The sequence below is a fragment of the Zootermopsis nevadensis genome, unplaced genomic scaffold (genome assembly GCF_977971745.1).
Source record: "Zootermopsis nevadensis isolate Lab colony 2312 unplaced genomic scaffold, Znev_1.0 Znev_ptg000011l, whole genome shotgun sequence".
In the NCBI taxonomy this organism is placed as follows: Eukaryota; Metazoa; Arthropoda; class Insecta; order Blattodea; family Termopsidae; genus Zootermopsis; species Zootermopsis nevadensis.
Window position 1 is genome coordinate 11,024,146 of NW_028259143.1, and position 21,725 is coordinate 11,045,870.

The 21,725-nt window shown below is 37.8% G+C and overlaps 1 protein-coding gene and 1 long non-coding RNA gene across 3 annotated transcripts in view; one reads left to right on the forward strand and one right to left on the reverse strand.

The window, feature by feature from the left end:
* The window catches only part of LOC110835884 (uncharacterized), a 95,798-nt gene that overhangs the window by 25,574 nt on the left and 48,499 nt on the right, over window positions 1-21,725 (reverse strand). Inside the window, exon 3 of one of the 2 annotated variants that reach the window (XR_015534743.1) lies at window positions 10,559-12,552. The exons of the other annotated variant lie outside the window; for it this stretch is intronic. This is a non-coding gene — a long non-coding RNA (uncharacterized LOC110835884). Of the gene's footprint in view, window positions 1-10,558; window positions 12,553-21,725 lie in introns of those variants that run through there. 2 annotated transcript variants of the gene reach the window in all.
* fw (CUB and Sushi multiple domains furrowed) overlaps window positions 1-21,725 on the forward strand; it is a 73,857-nt gene that overhangs the window by 20,722 nt on the left and 31,410 nt on the right. The window contains exon 2 of the mRNA XM_022076580.2: window positions 18,831-18,948. Within this exon, the coding sequence (XP_021932272.1) occupies window positions 18,831-18,948 (118 nt within the window). The remainder of the gene's footprint in view (window positions 1-18,830; window positions 18,949-21,725) is intronic.

Below are 21,725 nucleotides of genomic sequence, written 5' to 3' on the forward strand. Positions count from 1 at the left end.
TTCGAGGTCAAGAATTCGTGGAGCTATATCTCCACTCCCCTTTATCTCTCCATGCCGTTGCGTTTAATTAATAACATATGTATTTTTGTTATTATTTTAGTAATGGCTACGTGAGTTGACGTTTTGCAGTTAGGAATTTTTAAATAAATAAACGCGCTTCTCTTCACCACAACAAACAACTAATCCTGATGGCCAACGTGTTAGCGCCCTATTTTGGAGGTCCCGCTTTTAAATTTCGGCCCGGAGACCAGCTATCCTGCTGAGGTTTTCCGTCGTTTCCCTCAGTCATTCAGGCAGATTCTGAGATAGCTCTTTCTGATAGGCCGCAACATATTAGATCCTTTCTAATTCATTTATCATCCTATCACTCTCCACGCTATATAGTTTCAGGTATTGACAGCGTCGTTAAATAAAACATGAATTAATTTACAACAACTCACCCTAGACAATGTCGCTTTAAACCAATATTTTATCTGCTACTGATCTGTCACTATGTAAATATAGGCTAATTAAAACACACCAGTGACACTGACATGAGTTCTGTAAGTAAGTACAATTTATGTGCAACTTTCACTGAAAATATTATATGAATGGAGTTGAAACAGACTTTTATTGACATCAGCGCTTCACATGGATGCTGTATTGAGCTACAAAGAGTACAGAAGTGTACCTACCCTGCACACCCTCACTCACTCTCTGGTGCAGGATTTTCTTTGAAAAGTCGATTGTATACTCGGCTTGTCAAAGAACAGCCCACTTTCTTTATGGAACCCGAAGGTTCGTTACCGTTTTCACAAAACCCCGCCACCTGACTCTATCCTGAGCTAGCTGCATCCAGTTCGCTCTATCGATTCCTGTCTCCCTAAAGTTCATCTTAACATTATCCTCCCACGTACGACTAGGTCCTCCCAGAGGTCTCCTCCCTTCAGGCCTCCTAACCAATACCTTGTAAATATTCCTCCGCGCCCCCATGCGTGCCACATGTCCCGCCGACCTCATCCTCCTCGATTTCATCACCCTAACAAGAGCAGATGATGAGTACAGGCCTTGAACCTCATCATTATGCAATTTTCTCCATGATCCGTCTTCCTCCCTTTAAGGTCCAAATATCCTCCTCAACACTCAGTTCTCAACGATTCTCAATCAGTGTTTCTCCCTCAAAGTGAGAGACCAAGTTTCGCACCCATACACCTAAATCCATTCTTTGGAACTCTACAACTAGAACTGATTTAAATATTCAATTACAGCAGATGCAAGTAGTTGGTAAGGGTAAGTAACGCTGCATATAGGCACTGGATGCATTCTGTTATATTCCTTTAAATACAAACAACGAAAATCTTTTTAAAGAGAAGGTGGCGTTGTTTATGTGGCCTCCACACACTTCCCTATGTCGTGAAAATGTTACATGAAAGCATGCCTCAATCCTACTTGCGGAATAAAACGAATTATTTATTAGCTGCTTCCCAAGAATAGACCAGTTTCTAAAATAGGCAGACACTAACCTTGACATCTGACGTGTCATTAGAAACTGCTAACAAAATACCGTGGCGGTCTTATGTAACAAGCTTTCCCGTTATAACTATTAATTATAATGAGAACTGTTACTCGGTATTTCCAAATCCGATGCTGAGTGACTCAAGTATATGCATTTCCTTGACGTGAAGAACTGCGTTTCAGCAGACGGCAAAATGATACTCATCACAATATCGTTATTGGACGGCTGGCCAATAGCATCATTGACATTTAAAACACAACCGTCCTACAGCACGACGAGAAATGCTGTTTATGTAAGATATTAAATTAACTCTTCTGAACTCTTTTTAACCAGTGTTTTGACAGCACTGGCCTAAAAGTATCGATGAAAATAACGAATAACATCAAGTGAGACTTCAGATTATCATGCTATTACTTTCCAAAAACAATGCCCAGAGGAGTTTCTTGACCCTTGGATTAATAACAAAATTATTGGACCATCCTTGCATTTGCCATACAAATGTGTAACAGCCAGAAGATTGCCAGGTGGACGACGTAAATGAAAGTAGAAAGTTAGAGACTCACAAAACAAAATGGAGCTTCCTTGGATAATTACATTAACATTTACTGGCTCTGATAATTATAACAGTTCAAATATAAGCAAGGAGAATATTAGCATACTTTCACATGAGTTTCTTCGTCTTGAAGTAACACCAAACCAAATTTCACTGCTAATTACAAAGGTAACAAAATATTAATATTATTTAAGAAATAGATCGGTTAAAGCTTAAGCATGTGACTCCTACAGCACTACCTAATACTGGTTCGGTAAAAGGTAAAATTATCCCTTTGCTCGACCTTTATACCATGAAGGCGTACTGCTTTCTAACATTCTTAAGCTCTGCGCTGAATGCATAGTCCTGCACCTTTACAGCCACTCCATGGTCCAGTAACCCAACTGCGTATATCGGTATACCTGTACGACTCTTTGCATTTTTGATAGCGTTTAGAGTAGTGTGAGATGTGCGAAATAGCTGCATAATATTTACTCAAGGGACTAGTTTTCTGTCGAGCGCGTTTTGTAGAGAGATTTTACACTCTCATGACACAGCTTTTCTCCTTTGTCCCTGTAGGCATATGAATCAAGCAGGTCACGGTAACTAGGGCCTACATCCATCCAATTCTATCACTCAGATTGCCCTGCATTCGATACATCGTAATCTGACAGTTCATTTTCTTATCGTTCGATACCGAATACATACAAAATAATTTCCTTTGAGTATAATTACATGCCAAGAAAACAAAAAAAACGCTTCTCCTTGTAAACGGTGCCGGTTTCATCTACACTTGTATTATCCATGACTACTAAAACACAAATACAATAAAACAGGTGTTAAAATGCGATATTTAAACAGAAGATTGTTTGAACGTAGTTCACCAGACACAACTTTACCTTGTCATGGCTTAGTGGTTAGGAAACTATTCAAGTACCATATGAAGGTCAATCTTTTAAGGCTTAGGACCAGATGGTTTTGTTCTGAGTTTTCTCTCACGCGAGCAATCATTCGCTCATGATAGGATTCTCGTTATAGACCACCAACGAGGTTGTATCTTGTAATTGTACTGACCTATAAAAAAAGACATATTGCCAAAGTATAAGTTTCACAGTTAAAGAATCAGAAAACACTGCGCACAATATTTGGAAAGTAAAATGACACCGTTTAGCAGTGACGCATCATTGAAACGATTGTCTTACAAAGTCTTTCACTGAATTTTCTTTGGAACTTGCTTAATACAACAGCTTTTACAAGAATCATTAATAATGAATTTTAAATAGCCTACTCTAATGATTCGTCCTCCAGTATCAACTTTAGCTGTTATTCCAACCTTAATAAAACATAGATAAGCGTCTCTTATAGGCTTTTCGGTTCTCTGTTATTCAACCCTTAGTACGACTCTAATTTCAGTGGTATAATAACTGTAAGACGCAGTTAATTAAAGTAGTGTGTCCGAGTTTTTGAGCTAATATGTATCGTGAGTCTTCTTGCAATGCCGAATATTTCCCTCTAGTGAGTGCACTTCTATTATAGAAAGGAAATTATTAATATAGCAGTTAACTGTTAACGCTGTATGTGTTTTAAGAGCTTCCAAGATTTAGGAGCAGCATAGATCTTTCTGGAATATAATCCCAAAACAAAGTATTCTTATTAATTATTTTTCTCTTAGTCTTTATGGATATTGCTGCTCCCTTGCATTTACGATATGGCATTTAAATGAGGTCACAGAAAAAATAATTTAAAAAGAGCAGTTTTCCTTGTTATAGACAAAAAATGGCACTTGAGTGCCGCTCACGTATTGTACGCCGTCCAGCTTCCAGTACGAACTTCAGTGAATACGTTGGGCGGATATAATCGAATTACCAACTCCTGTTTTGGTACCGGTTGCACTTGAACTTGACTAAGAAAGACCGTCCCCCATTGTTTCGTTCCGAGGAATCACAGTTTAACAAAAGACGAACTAGTGACATTGTTCTTGTTTCGGACGGTGATTTCAACGCATGGCTGACACAAGAACCCATCTGTTCCAGAATACGTACCTGTCCAGTGCTCACTCGATTTGAAACTTAACAGTCCTTAAAATTTGCTACTTTCTATACAATTCATTTTCTATATCAAAGGCACAACGCTTTACTGTGCTTCATTATTTCAGTCTGCACGTGGGTCTGATTTAAAAGAACAATTACTACTATCAGTACTGGGAGTACTCAGAACAGAGGGGTACTAGTTACCTATGAATAGAACCATTCGCTCACTTACTCACTCTATGGTACAGGAAATTCTTTGAAAAGTCAACTGTATACTCGGCTTGTAAAAGAATAGACCACTTCCTGTACGGAACACGAAGGTTCATCATCGTGTTCACAAAACCCCGCCACCGGACTCTATCCTAAGCTAGCTTTATTCAGTTCGCTCCATCGATTCCTATCTCCGCAAGGTCCATCTTAATGTTATCCTCCCACCTAAGCCTAGGTCTTCCCAGTTGTAGATATGTTACGACGGAACCCACATTGATGATTAACGATCCCATTCAATGTATATCTATCTGCGTAATATCATGAAGCACATGAACCTTTAACAGTTAGTTAAAAATGTCCACCATTGTCACCTTTGGTAATATTCACTATAGGTTGATAACCTTTCTTAAATCAATTTATGCCTCTGTATAAATCTGTAATATTTTTTAATCTATAATTAATTTCAAGTTCATTAATTTTGTTTTTTAGGTAAACCCTTCTACTGGTTTGACGTGTCAAACTTTGCAGACCATTCCCATTGATTTGGTTTGGGTCTTGCAACCATTGTAATTTAGCATATACTTCCGTTTGTCTATCAATTTTTAGCACTCATCATCGCGTGACGCTGACCACTCATCACCATCTAGTGCCGAAGTTGGGGATGAGTAGGAGCTATACCGTCTCTCCCCACAAGCGCCTACATGGTGTATAGTGGGACAGCTTTACTTTAACTCCATTCATCATCAAACCATGGTTTACTGTGTTTTAGTTTGCGATATCCGAAATTTCTCTTGGCTGAGGTCTTGAGACTGTCCCTAATACTTTCCTAAGCTCTATTAATATCCAAACTGTCATCTAAGTTCTTTAAAGCCGCAAATCTATTGCAGATTTCTGTCTGGTACTTTCCTTTAACTTCTACATCATAGAGTTTCTTCAAAAAAAATCTTCCTAAATCAAACTTTTGTCTTGCTTATTTACTTACTGAAAGCCTCTCCCTTAATTTTGCCGCTAACAGATAATGGTCGGTATCACAGTCAGCTCCTCTGAAAGATTTGTCATCCATTACGTTGTAGTGTTGCCTTTTGTCAATTAAAATATGATCTATTATCTGATTATGTGTGACACCATAAGGAGAAGTCAGAGTATGTTTATGAATGTCACGGTGAGGGAATGTTGTGCTTTTGACAATTACATTATTTAAAGTTGCAAAATTTTCTACTCTGGCCCCATTATCATTACTAACTTCATGTAGATTTTTCTTACCAATAATCGATTTAAAAATGTCCTCCCTCCCTATCTTCGCAGTTAAATCTCCTAGCAAAATGTTCTTATGGCACCCAGGGAACTGGTCAAATACCTCTTATAGTTCTTCGTAAAAGTTATCTTTTGTGTCATCATCTCTATCCTCAGTTGGGGAATGCGCATTCAGCACAAAGACATCACACCAAGGACGCTTTAGACTTATATACGACATCCTGTCAATAACAAACACTACTTTTTAACTGCTAAAATAATCCTGTTATGTACGAAAAATCCTGTCCCTAAGTGGTGATTAACGTTCCCATTTCCATAGAAAAATGTAAAATTTTCTGTTGTTTGACACCGCTCCCCTTCCCACCTAACCCCTTGTACTCTCATTAAATATAACTTGTACTTCCCTAACTCCTAATATTCCCAAGTGAAAAATCTCAAGTCCTTTTCACATTGCGTAGGTCGTGCCAAAGAATCAATCCATATCCGAGGCGCTTTTAGAATTTCGTAACAAAATAAGTTTTTGTGCCACACGCCCAACCCCCAAGATGGAGGACCACCCCTTATCGGCTGTCCGCGACTGCTTATTCAACATATTCGCAGCTACCTTCCACATCTGGAGGCCTTCTCCTCCATCTTAATGAACCATGCGCAAATGGTAAATGACCTCACACGTACCCAGTTTGTGTCCATTTAGATGAGAGATTTCGAATTGGTAACAATTTTAACCGTAAAATCATGGGGACCTTCAGCATGAAGATGCATCCATATTAAGAATTCGAAGGACCAAAAGTGAAGGTTCAAACGTTGCTTGTATTTTAAATTAAAACTTTTGTTTTCCTCAAGTAGTCTGCTTTAATAAATTCACGGGACAATTAGCATAATTGTAAGGAATTACTGTTTCAGACGGCCTACATGTTTTCTAGTGGTCCTTAAAGATGTTTTGTTCGGCTTAAACTACTTTACTAGAGGGTACGCTGCTGCGTTCATCTGTAAGGAAATAATAAAATAACGTAACTGTAAAAGGAATGCTTTTCACTGCAGTCTCAATAAATGGCATGGCTTTAAGCATCTTCATACTGAGGAGTTTACCACTGACAAACATATAACATTTTATGAGATTTCATTTCCCAAAGCAGCGAGTATTAAAATGGACGTTTTCTACGTTGTTGCGCTGCGTAGTCTGGTAGAAGTTTGTCAACGTTTCAGAGCTCCTTGCTGTATATATCATTAGGGCTATAGCAGAGGCAGAAAACACCTCTGGAATGTTGGTCAATATCTACCAGACTGCCTGGCGCAACATCCCAGAACATCAACATTCATAACTAACTAGCAATTTTTCATTCGGTCGTATATATAATCTTTGTAGCTGAAATATCTTCGGTAAATGTCAGGAGTCATTTTTGTACTATTTTAACACCTGTGGCATTCACAACAAATTGGATATCTCTCGTCATCTCAGCGGAAGAAAGTAAATTGTTCCTGACGGGCCAGCGATGCAGAAAAAGTCATGATTGGTTAATTTTACTAGGTCAGTCTGCACAGCATAATTAACTTCATCGGTAAGAAAATACATGTCAGAGAGAAAACGCGAAGTGAAAATAGTTGTTGAAATGTACTATGACCACTTTTTTGTCGACTTACACAGGAACATTTTCTTTATATTTAAAAGTGTTTGTAACTTTCAAACTCGTTCATCCAGTTCTCATAATTAAAGACGAAGAAGAACGTAATTCAGTTATAATGAGTCATATGATTGTGTTTGCTGTTGCTTGGAAAACTCCGTGTTTTCTCCCTGTCACATACTGTTTGTCTCGTGAGAGACTTTCTTTCTCGTCTCCCGACTTGTGTACCTGCGGCAGTCGGTGGTAACATCAAGAAACTGACCTTGTAAATGACATGAAGTATAAAGCTACAGAACGAACGTACAAACACGTCTTCTCCATCCATATCGCGCAGGCCTAGACAATGTGTTTCTTGGGGGGGGGGGGGGGGGGGGACTAAATAAATAGGCCCCGAAGCAAAGACCACTTCTGGTTCTCGCTGTCTTTTGAAATTCGAACAACGGAATTTGAACTCCACAATTACATTCTCAGAAGGTGATTTTTTTTGTTTATTTTAAATTCTAATTCGCAAAAATAAACATAATTCATTCCTTCAATGTTGTAAAGCAATGAGCAAAAAGTGATGTGTTAACTAGCCAGTTAGGTTATATAATTTTTAATTGTTACAATTTGGAAACAAGAAAGAATTCAACATGAGAATGCGATTTATGAATATGACGTGGTTATGTACAAATAAGGAACTTACGCAAAGAAAATTAATGACTTGTACAAATAAGGTGCACAGCAAATTTAGATAAAGTTAATTATACGTCGGAAAACGGTGAGAAAAGTATAATAGAAAATAATATTCAGCTCTTACTAGATGTAAAATAATAGTGTTATATTAAGGACACAGTACACCGTAACATCAACTGTTTAACGGTGATCTGTCTCACACTAATTTGTATTTCTAAATAAACTCAAGTTAAATAACTTGAAATTAAATTCTTTAGCGTTAAAAGTAGGAATTACATTTTCTCATTAACATAGTTTCTCTGTTTCTTGATAATAAAAATATTATGTGAATATAAGCACCCCTTACTAAAAAACTTGTACGTTCCTCATAAAGAATATTTTCATTCTCCTTCCTTAACCTTGAATTAATTCACTGTTTGAAGAAAATCGTGTGTGCAGGATATTCTAGGCTATTTCCTGTGCAGTTCATGTACTTGTAATTCTTCTCTTGGAAACAAATGTTATCATAGTCTCATACAATTCTTCATTAAGGAGTTTTAATTAATTTTCAAACATTGGCCTATTATGCAACGTGTTTCACTTTATTATATGCATTGTAATGTCTATGGTTCCATATGTGTGAGCGTTCTTTCAGATTTATGCTATTTCTCGCTCAGTGTCCATGTTTAAGGCTTCTTAGTGTCCTAATTATCCAACTTTCTTCGACCGCTTAGCTCATACCTGAGTTTCGCTCCAATTGGCTTTCTGTTCACAATGATACGCTTCATTTTAAGGATGTGTTCCTTTGGATCCCGACTAACCGTATCTCCGCTTATGATTACAATGTCTTTAGAATGAAGGCAATGGTGCCTGCAACTGGGATTTTCATAATTTAATTTCGCTTTGATCTCACACGAAATAAATTATACACAGTCAAGAGATGGGAAGAAATATTCTGTATCAACTGTAAATTTACTCCCTAGTAGCTTCTCACAGACCAAATTTAACACAAGCAGTAACTATTCTTATTTGGGAGATTCTCTGTTCAATTCTCAGCTGACCAACTTCCTCTCCTGATGTGTTCATGGTTTTACTCAGTCCTTCAAATAAATTCTATTGTACCGCTATGAAACAGATCATGATCGATTTCTCTTCGTTCCTTTCCAGTTCATCGTGCATAATCGTCGTCTCATTTTTCTCAACATTTAATAACGTCTGCGCTTATTCAACATTCCTAAGCTACAAATCAACCAAAAGTTCATTAGTCTCACTGTTTTAAGCACATTTAATAAATCCCGAAGCATAGTGTCAAAGGTTCATAACATTGATATGACAAATTTCCCTTGCAATACAAATTTAAAGATTAGTTCACGCAAATAGAATTATGATTTAGAAACACAGATGCTTTGCTGCTTAGTTGACAAAGCTGTTAGAATGAATTATTGTTTTAAAACATGTAACTAAGAAAAGTGGAGCAAAGCCTAGTTACACACAACTTTGTTAGTGCGCATGGAGGGCATGATCGAACTGTGCATGATCTTACGAGTCGATCGGTCAGATTCTTACTTCCTTTACCTTCGGTTCTTAACCCTAAAAAGTCCGGTGGTAATTATATGTACCATTTGCTTTGTAAATCAACAACTCTGCATTTTTCCCACAGTGTGTTGTGTTTTTTATGAATATTAGAGTAGGCCTATAGCGCGATTATATACTCAAACAACACTAACTTATATAATGGAGGGATGTTTTCTTTGAGGTGGGCACTGAGTGTTTAAATAGTATTACCGGACATGAGATTGTATGGGTTACTTAGCATTTGTGGACTGAATACACAATCAAAAGTTTGCCATGAGGACACTGAACCACTTCTGTTACTGTAAGTCTGCTAGGGTTTTTTATTGTATTTATTATTTCATAATCAAGCCCTGAGGGGGGAGGGTCATTTATCTATGTCTTTGATGAATCGTTCTGCCAACCGAACTGATTATACCAAATATTATACTGCTTTTTACAGCATTTCGAGACATCCATGTACGTCATAAGCATATCCGAAGTCTTCAGTAACTGAATCTTTAAAGGTCTGTGATAATGGATGAGACATTATACCAACATTACGTTGGAAGCTGTCCATTATTTGAGGTATATTTAAAATAGGCGACATACTGGGAATAGGTTCTACTCAGATCTTCATGTGACTGGTTGTCATTATAGTGACATTATTTGTTTACTGAAAGATTATTGGCGGAAGTCGAGATCGAACCCATGATCTTTAAAAACAGGCTAGTGCAGTAACTACAACACGAAGGTAAATGATAACCTAAAAACGGGAGTAGATACAATTCATGTGACGACTCAGACTACCTCAGACGTTGGGCAGTATCCAACATAGCAAGTAATGTTGGTATAACACATAAAAATTGCTGTCATAAAATCTAGAAGTAAAGGCAATTTAGTTCTTATGTGTCCTGTTTCGTTTCATAACATAATTTCACATCACAAATCATGCCTTTCTAGTGACAACACAACATTTCAGAATAGACTACGGACCGTTTCTTCGATCGGCGTAGCGTGTAAGAGTCCCTTAACACCAGATGCTACTACTTCGTATAAAGTTTTCTCCGCGTTTATTTGATCTAGCACCTTATAAACATAAATATTTCAGTAGGTCAACGATAGCTAAAAAGTTAAAAGATTGCTATTAAACGCATAAAATCTGCTATATCGACGAACAAGAAGGTTCAGGAAAAATTCATTTACAGGCTTTCAGTCCGAATAGAATATTTAATGAATGCACATTTATAAACAAACAAAACGATTAATACCAATTTAGCGTGCTTTGCTTGAAAATGGCCGTAAATAATATCCAATGCTAGAGAGACCTTAGGGCTTATTCGTTTTATTACTTATAATTTTTCCTCTTTAGACAGCCTTGTTGTTTTATATAATGCTTTAATTAGGTCAAAGCTTGAGTATGCCTCGGTCGTTTGGAATAATCTTACACAGACAGATTCTAATAAATTAGAAAATATTCAAAGAAAATTTGCCAGTTTATGCAATTACCGATTTTTCCAGTTTAATATCCCCCGAAAATATGAACTGATCCTATCTACTTTAAATTTTAGAACACTTTATTCCAGACGACGACATCTCGATGCGTTATTTCTTATTAATGTATTTAAGGGCAAAATAAATTGCCATTCCATTATGGACGCTGTTGGTTTACGTGTGCCGGCGAGGCAAATAAGAGAATTTTCTACTTTTAGTGTGAGCAGTGCACTAAGGCATAGTCCTTCAGCCAGGTGCGTCATCGCTGCAAATGACGTATGTAAATCTTTGGACGTATTTAGCACAAACATTGTCTCCCTTGAGCGAACGTTCTCAACAAGGGAAATGATCTAGCTTGGTTATCTGTCTTTTTATATTTTTTAAAGTTTTACAATTATATTAGTGTTCCCTACGTGGATTATTTTGTTTTTATTTATATTCCTTCATTTTTTGCTCTGTGTTAATATTGTTTCTATTTTGGGTTTGCCTGTACTTGGCAGTTATATTTAATACTGTATATTTATAAGTTTAGTTAATCCGTTTGTGTAAGATTTTTAATTTTTATTTCACTATTATTGTATATATTATCAGTGTTTGCCTGTTATTGGCTTCTTGCTGTTGGCAAACACGTAAATAAATTAATTGAATTGAATTGAATTGAATTGTTTGCAACTACTGGATGTCCTTTACGACTACAGAGAAGAACCCCGGGGTTTTCCCCACAAGTTTCCTCAAGGTCGGGCTTGTCATTCATGTCTACTGCATCTTACATCACAAGTTAGGTCACTGTTGCAACAATTACCTTGGTTCGCATTGTTGTGATATGACCTTGGATCATTGATGCAACAGTTACCTCAGATCACAGTGTTGTAACAATGACTTTACCACTGCTGCATTTTTACTCCCATTATTTACTGATGACGTCATCGCCAGTTCTGTAGTGTAAAGATCACTTTTGAAATTCAGTGCACTCCAAAGATTACATATTTCCACCCTTGTAAATATGATACATATACGTACAAAGAATTATAATAGTAATAAATACGGATTCTGTCGAAGTTGAAATTTTCGGACACAACTGAAAAGCTCTACACTTGTCACTCTGTAATTGCTGACTCACAATAATATGTACTTGTAGGAATGTTTAAGCTGTCCTCCTTAGTACGAATGATTCTGTAGTCACCAATGTCAAAGTGAAAGCCGAATAAAAATTTTACACGCCGCCATGTTGTTTCACGTTCTACAAAATAACAACATGGACAACAAGTGCATATTTAATAGCAGGTTTTCAGAAACTTGCATTAGGTGGCAATAGTGTCGCTCACACGTCACTAATTTGTACGTGCACCATTTTTTGTTACTGACTATACAAAATTAAAAACTATGAGACTGGTCACACTTCGTGAAGATCGGCCAGATGTTCCACAGTTGAAAATAAGGTACACATACACACAGCGATTTCGGGAGCGCCGTCTTTAACAAAAGAAAATCAGACAAGACTGATAATGTATGCTTTTTAAAAATTAACTGTTTTCCTTGCTACAACTCAGTACTCGTAGACACCTTGTAAATTTTGACTGAAAAAGGTTAATTCGTATGTTATACAGTTAGGCTTTATCGTTTGATAAGATTAACTTGCATGAAATTTAACGTCTGTGAAAGCTGTCATGGTAATTTTCTAGATGACATCCAGGCATTCTTGTTGAAATACTGAAAGAAAAAACGCAAATCGTCAGTTACCATGGCCGAGATTTGAACTTGGTGAGGTAATCGTACTGTTCAGTGGAACATCGGCTAAGATTCCAGGAACATATTATGACGAGAAAATTACAAATATGATAAATAGTAAATGTAAACCTCTCCTAAGTTAAGATGCGTGTGCATCAAGACAACGGAACTCCAAATATGGGAACACACTAAGGTCAGAACATGTTACGAGGCCTAATAGTTTGGAGGCCTACGTCTGGGTCTTAGTGGGTCAGCAAATAGCGCCGTCTATACTACATGCTCCTTTAAAGCGAGATCCTGCTAAGTAGCAATGGACTGGCCGAACATGTTTTTGGTGCACGGTATCGATGATGAACATTATTTAACAGTTATGTTTCAACTTTTGGTTTTGTAATATTAATGGTGGTGGTGATAAATGGACAGGAAAGAAAAGCAACTACAAGATATGAATTAGATTCAAAAATACACGAAGTAACCAAAACAATATAAAAAGGAACATTTCGAAAAGAATCAGTCTGAAAAGTGTATGCCCACAACGGCAACTTGGCAGAATTTATTTTTGGTAGTTAAACGTGGACGTCAAATTCAGCTCCTCATAACATTCAGATATGCCTCCTGAGGTCAGAAGTAAGATATAATCTGATAAGGAGAGAAACGAGGTCATGAGACAATTGTATGACTAAAACACAAAGAAAATCTTCATGTCCATAAAACTAGTCCTGGGACATCAAACACAAAGACAGCAACAAATAATTTTTCAAAAGTCTTAATACACTGAAGCTTTATGTTTGAATATTGACAGTTGTTATTGTAATACAAGTATTTCTTCTGAAAACCCATTACTAAATTAATAGTGCGTCTTACGATCAGTAGCATTATTTTTTTCCCTGAAAACCTGTCACTAAAATCAAGGATGCGTTTTACCTTCGATGGCATCTCAAAATGGAGGAAATGCGGTAACTGTAGAGGACAGTAAATAAATAATAGAATATGTAGAGACTGGAATCATTAACATGCCGAGAACTATAAGCAATGAAGAATGAGAGACGTCAGGCTAAATTACGTTCTATCCAGTATCAAGAGGATCAAATACATTCTAAGACATTACAAGACCGGTTGTCCCACATGACTTTGCCGAACCAGCTTACACTGAGGTTCATACGGCACGAGGCCATGACCTGCTTCCCACATTCCCCACCCACTATCCAAATAATCCACGCCAGTGCAGGCCCCAAACATGTAGGTCCTTCTCATCCTTTCATGATAGTAGGTCCTGGTTTGAACTCACGACTACTCGTCCTTATTGCCTGTTTCTCTGAATATGTTCCAGAGAGTCACAGATTAATGCAATGCGTTCACTGACTTTCCGGCTCCCGGATGAAATTGCATGACTCACCCCCAAGTGCTAAAAGGCTAGGAGCCAAGTATCGCTCCATAACAGCAATGAAATCAACTTGCCAAAATAATGGCAGTTCCTGCCGGTAGCCTGGAAGTGACACTTGCGTTCAACTATCGAAAGCACTGTATTTAAAGAAAAACTAATTGTGTGCATAGTTCCCTCTGTAGTACTTGATTCAGATTCGTGCTGTCCCAGTGATTGTACACAGAATTTGTTGTTGTTTCTTGGCTCTACAACCCGGTTGTTGGTTTTTGCCGTCTCCTTTTTCGGAGGTCTTGAAGTGTGCATTTATGTGTAGTGAGTGACAAGCCCACTGACTCTGCACAATTTCTACTCAGTTTCCTGAGTTGACTGCCAGAGCCATCTAGCAGTTAATCAGGAGAGACTTGGGAGAGAAATGGCTGCTGAATTTTGCTTACGAAACATCTCGTATCATGCTCGCAAGTTTCTTTTACATGCCGTGAATCAACGACATGAGACCGCCGGCTTTACTTCCCCTCCGAAGGCAGTTGTGTTACGGATTTTTATCACCCTTAAAAATCCATCGACCTCGGCCGGGATTTAACCCGCGAACCTTGGGTCCAGTGGCGAGCACTCTAACCACTAGTAGAATTTGTAGTAGCTCATAATTATCATGCCAGTAGAGCTAATATAGTTCCCCAAACAAAATTCTGTTCTCAAAACGACGATGTTCAAGTTAAAGAATTCTGAAGTATGAAATTGATTCACTGGCGAACAAAGACACGGACGGACATAAACAGATCTGCCATAAGAGTGTATATCGTTGATTTTTGTCTTCAGCACTGAACATGGAGGTGGTATGTTTCACCTAAAGGTCAGTGTTTGCAAGTCCACACGGAGTTAACAATCATTCGTACATTGCAAGGCAAATTAATAGCGATCTGTTTGTTGACGGTTGCCCGTTCCAGTCAGTACTCGAGTCTCAGGACTTTCACTGCACGAACTGTCATTGCAATCCGCATCAGTTTCTTCGGTTTCACAGTTCATTAATAAACACCTCACGAGAGCCTACGCTGTATGCCGAACTATAGCACACACTAAGCCTATGATCATAGTGCTGTGAATAGCTTGCAGGCGTGCTCTGACTCTATCATGTGCCTATTTAAGGAACGACTGCGAAATTTAAGACCACATGATCGATTTATACAAGTCGAACTCGAACCTACGTAATTAACCCTTTAAGGCCTTGTTCACATTACGCGGTTTGCGCCGCGGCAGCCAGATTCACCATGGACGTGGAGGAGGCTGCATGTCTCGTACTTTATTCATTTTACACGTGCTTCCTCGGTCGAACCGCGCGGGCAACTGAACGCCTGCATTTGAACTCATGGTAACACAACCGCGCGGTTAGGCACACCGCGTTTATGGCGGCGCGGTTGAATGTGAACACTTAATGAGCCATCTATGGTAAAAACAACCGCGCGGCGCAAACCGCGTAATGTGAACAAGGCTTAAAGAACACTACTTTAACTTTCATCAACTCTGAACTTTGCCTACAGAGCGTATTTAGGCCTATGGATTCTCAGAAGAAACATCTACAGAGTGTCTACAATGAAACGCCCGAATTTTATCGTATTCTCAGGAAGTAAGGAATAGAGTATGGCCTACTTGTTGATAAATATCAGTCACACAACATATCAAGTTTAATTAAAAAAATCAATACACTTGTACGTGAGCGCCACACCAAACGTTCACTCCTGTAGTACGCAGGAGACCCTTGAGACCTGAAAAAACCATTTGCCTATTTTTAAAAACTCTCCAAAATCACGGCGTTTTATTGTAGACATCCTGTATAATTGTTTTAAACACCATTAAACATCTGATCTTAGTTTTGGAGACATGCTGTGTTTTAATTTAAGTAGTAACCGAGTTTTTAAACATTGTTTAGACGAGTTTAGCTTATGCTTAAGAGCATTGATACATAATTTTATATCAATCAGAAATGTCCAAACACTATTTACTTTCATCGAGTAGGTTAGCTCAAGCAATAACGCGCCTGACTTGTATTCATAAAGTACGCGATTAGTGCCTCGACCTAGAAGCTGATTACCATGTGTGTATTACGTTATTCTTCTCAGTCCCTCCAGACGAATATCATATTTTTTGAATGAAACAGATCATGAAGGAATCGAGGACGATGAGATGAGTGGGGAAGGTAGCACGTATAGGACAGATGAGAAATGTGAACAATTTTTTTTTTGGAAAACCTAAAGGAAAGAGTGGTCATTTAGAACTAGGCGTAGATGGAAGGTATTAAGGTGGAAGAATGTGAACTGGATTCGTCTGGCTGAGGACAGGAACCAATGGTGGATTCTGGTGAACCTTCGGGGTCCGGTAGAGGTGGGTAATTTTTTAATAGCTCAGTGATTGTCCGCTTTCCAAGAACTGCTCCGTGGAGTTAATTAGATCATGAACAGTACTTCCTTTTTCTTCAGTGTTCAGTAAATAACTAAGCTTGCCTTATTCTACTCTGCAATTCGTTAAGAAACCAACAGCTTTGTTTGTATTAAATTTCGTTTATCGTAATTCTGATTTACGAGGGGACCCTGGGCAGCTACCCTCATTTTACAACGGATAAAGCGGCACCTGTTAACAACAATTTTAAGTACTTACCTAACAAATTGCCCCGTAAATCGCTGCTTCTGTCAGATCTGTAGAAGTATTTTTCGTTGATACAAATTCGTTTTGCTCAGTATTAAAAAGACAATGCGCATATCATGGACAAGTATAAATTATTGCTGAGACTGTACAGTATTTGAAGCGTTTCAGGATGTTCCAACAGAAAAGAAACAATGACAATTCAGTATTAAATGACAACAGGACTTTCTTTTTTGTTGAAAAGGCTTCTCACAGCAGGCAGAAACAAGTAACGGTGTATATTACGATTCAAATTACATCCATAGCGCAAGGATTTTTTTATAAAGATAAGTTACTCAGCCTGTCAAGAAATACCGTGCTTTTATGGAAACCAAATTCATATAGGCTGTCCTTAACCAGTTCAATACAATCTTTATTCTCCATTTCTGTGATTTATTCCATTGAGGATCCCCGGCCAGAATTCTTATTTAGATTATATAAAATACCACAAAGTACAGCTGCTGCTGATACTGACTTGCAAAACAATTCTATTATAAAATATACATCATGCAGCATTCGATGTTGTTGAACGTCTTAAGTAATTTGGTCACATCATTTACAATTATAATTTTGTGGAGTTGATGAATCACTATTTTAACACTGTAAATATATACTGAAATAATATGCTTAATAAAGGTGAAACCATGATATTAGCATAATAACTTACGAACCAACACCTATGTAACTCATCCTAAATTTCCCACCACTGACTTTGTATTGGTTCTTACTTTCGTACTCTGCCTGTCACACGAAAATTCATTATAGTTACTTTTCAGGCAATTAAACTTGACGAGTAACAAACTCATTATTTCTGTTATGCTTGCCTGCTTTATATCAAAATGCACTATAGAAAACATAGCGGGGTTACTTCCCTCTAATAACTGACAACATTGGCACTTATAACATTATTTTGGTTAATCCTTAGCGCACAATTCAGTGTAATCCCAATAGAACACATTAATCTCAACATTAGCAAAAAATAAGTATCGAAGAAAGAGTTTCAGCCGAAACACGATTCCCTCCCTCTTTTTCGAAATCCTCGCAAACTTATATTACGAAACCTTTGCATGGCAACGTGCTTTAACATTAAAGACCAACCAAGTACATGAGGACGTTTCGAAGAAGTATCGTGTACTGCTGCGTAAAATCGAAGATGGCTGTCTTCTTGGTTGTTACGACGTTTCAGAGGTCATTGCTTGCTCCATCAAAGGTATAATGCAACAATAAATAAATACTACGTTCGTTGTTTTGTGGGTGTAGGGGGTCCATATCCAGTATGTACGGCTGAGTTTTAAATGGAACGCTCTTTATAAAGCAGCAAGTTTAATCCGTTGACTCTTTATTGCGCTCTTCTGAGCCTTACAAACAAAATTGCTAGTTGAGCAAACGGACAGTGGGTGAATGTGCCGCGTGGGGACTAGATTCCAAGTAGGTCAGAAACTTTAGCGTGTAAACGAGTTTACTTCAGCCGTATAAACTCACTAGAAAAACAACACAAGACATCAGTATTACAGCAGCCCCTGATACGGAAAATTACGCTGGGTGCTTTAAAATCTGACAGGGAAATTGCCTACGAAACGAAATTACCCACTGGATCATATGAACTGCTGCTGTGTGGATCTAAGTAGATCACCTCCAACCACTGGACCATGAATTTAATACCTCAGTTTATTCTTTTATTAAAACAGTGCAATTTCTACTGTTGACTCACCTTCCCCAGTTAAAGTACGACGTGTGATCAGAAGATTAATTCTAAGAACGAAACCGGATAAACGAAGTATCTGGAGTGCAAAAAAATTTTCGATTTACAAGTACACAGAGTGTTAAACACGATGATGGCAAACAACTACGTTGATAACCGAAACAATAAATATAAAATTAAATTAAAATATAAAACAGGATTTTTTAATAATCAATACTCCACATCTCAGATTTACATCTCGGATATGCAATATATATGACGTAATCTTAGTGTACAAAACGAAAACTTTAAACGTATTTATCAAATTTAATATGCGCTTTCACGAGTAGCGTTTCTTTCGAAGATGAAAATACAAGAAATTCTCTGACGAAATCAAAATTTGGACACGCATTGTGACGTTCTATTGGTTCGTTCATTAGACTATATAATCTGAATTACTGACAGCATCGTTGAATTAACTACAAAAATAAGTAACTAAATTAACACATTTATTTGTTTCAGTTGTGAAATGTGGACATCCAGCGGTGCCTGTAAACGCCCGTGTGTCCCTGTCGAATCCAGACCTGACACCGGGCACTGCAGCCACCCACACATGCGATGAGGGCTACGAGCTCTTTGGGTAAGCTGGTGTTGCCAACCGCCCGGAATAAAAGTTTAAACCTCCTTAACACAATATATCAGACAGAAACAGAGAATAAAGCTTCATGAAAAATATCTTCTTTCGCATCACAACAGAACGCGCAACAAGAAGTCCTGATAAGAACCTGTGTCTCCTCATTTCCATGTAACTAACTAACTAGATGGCTTAGGGAAACATTTGTTCATTTTATGTAAAATAAAATGCCAGGATGATTGTGAATGTTTTTTTTTTTCAGTATGTGCAACGAAGCGGTCTTTGCCTATTTTAAGGTAATTTCCCAAAATGTTCTGAGAGAAGTGGTAAAACCGTGAAAAGCCTGTCAGAATATACATTGTTCTGGTTGGGACAAAATACATAGTGCCATTTGGCGAATGAGATTTTTATGGGCTGGGAGGGATCTGGAAGGAATGGGTTGTGCTCTTTTTCAGAGAGAACTTCGGCTGAGGTTGATGTATTCCTATTGCGCCACAGTTTCTGATGTAAAAAGATAAATGTAGATTATAAGATTTTGTAGGATATTCGGCAAGACTAGCGTCAACATTCATCCTTTTCAGATATACAGTGAGCTTGAAGATGGCTAGCTTCTGAGTTGTTGCGCCGTGTAGTCTGGTAGAAGTTTACCGACGTTTCAGAGGTCTTTGCTGCCTCCATCATCAGGACGGAAATCAAATAAATCTAATGTTGATCCCACTTCAGAAGTTAGCACGGATGTCATGTTTGTTTTGTTCATGAAAAAATCAAATATTTGAACGCTGAATAGCATGATCAAAAAGTAAAATGCTTCCTTCACTTATTTGGTACAAAAGTTACTAGAGGCAAACACAAAACAACAAAGATCCTAATTTCCTTATACACAAAGAAAGTAGACTGTCGTGAAGCTTGGTGATATAATGAGGAAACAAGACTTCTATGTCAGAATGAACAGGTTCCTCCATTTTAGCCTGATTTCCACTTCGCTCTTTAGAAATAAGACAATGTGTCGTAACGAAACTTAGGAGCTTGAAATAGGTGCATCACGCTACATTGGCAATATTATTCGGTTGCATGGAGAAACAATCGTGACGTTTTAACATTTGTGGTGGCATTTAAAATACTTCGTTCATCTGCCAAACACACAACAATGGGCAATGTTGAAACCTTACCTTCCAACCAACAATTATAATTAGAATGTGCCAGTTTCAGTCAAAAGAGTACGCATTACATTCCAATCTTGCAATAAAACTCATAAAAATTAAAATAAATAATCTCATAAACTATGTAACCATTCATTCACTGTACTTTACGAGTCAGGATTCACTGGACATGTGAAAGGACAGCGATTGTTTGAAAAAATGTCAAATACAAGGACAGGCCTATCTGAACTAAACACAACGAAATTCGAGTCCCTTCGTAGGACCCTATTTTCATTTTTACAGTAATCTACTTAATCTCCATTTCTTATTAATTTCTTATTATTACTGATGTTATTGTTTATACTTCTCGCCAATTACAATTAGACAAATCAAATCAAGGAGGATGAGAAGGGAAGGGCACGTAACCCGCATGAGAGAGAAGAGAAATGCATACAGGATTTTGGTGGACAAACTAGAAGGAAAGAGACCACTAGGAAGACCTAAACGTAGGTGGGAATAATATTAAAATAGATCTTAAATAGGATGGGGTGGTATGGACTGGATTCATCTGGCACAGGATAGGGACTAGTGGCAGGCTCTTGTAAGCACGGTAATGAACCTTCAGGTTCCATAAAATATTACGAATTTCTTGAGTGGCTGAGTGACTGTTAGCTTCTCAGTAAGGAATCGGCTCCATGGAGTAAGTACTATTGTTGTTATTGTTGACAGTAAAATAAACATGTCAACAACAGCTGTTCTGGAACAGATAACTGTCGATTTAGTGAATCTGCATTGGATTTGTAGTTATTTGCAGTTTATCTTACGACGCTGTCAGTAGCTCAGCCTATAAAGCGTCAAGTGAGAGTATGGTTAGTGGATAATAAATTAGAAAAGATGTGGAAGGAAGCAATGGACGCCGAATTTGAGTTACTATCGCAGGAATTATCTGGAAAGACAAAACAAAAGCACGATACCCTCAGTCAGGATAAACGGTCTTCGGGCGGAGATTCGAGCCGTAGACTCCCAAATATGAAGCTGATGTAATTTTAAATAAAGGCCGAAGTCTGCAAATGCTAAACGTAACCTCGATTTCATTGCACGCGCTCTGCGGTTTTGTTATAAACGTGACTGATTTATCACAGTTCATGACGTGAAGTGACTCAGTGTTGCAACAAAATAAAGGCTTTACTTTCACCTCCCAGTTATAGTAAGATAATGTATTATCTAGATTTATGGTAGTCCAACCCTTAATATTTAGATACATAGCAGACTACAGCGGGGTAGTGCAATGAAGTTTGGTGTATAAGAATCTCTCTCAAACTACAATCTTTGCCATTGTGTGTGTGTGTGCGATTATAAGGTTATATCGTGATAAATAATATTTATTTTTCTTCATATTAGCATGTAATCTCAGTAACGTAAAGGTGATTTGTTGTATGTCTGTCTGTCCCTGTTTTTGTTCAAAGTCTCCATATCTAGATAGGTTACATATGACCGTTGCAGACTTTAATGCTTAACTAATTTTAGTGGGGAAGCTCAATATCGAATTTAATCAAAATCTCAACTGTTGTTTCCAAAATGAAAGCTGGGGATAGACAGCCACGATCTCCGCATTGTGTACTCACTTTATTCACGTTTGGAAAC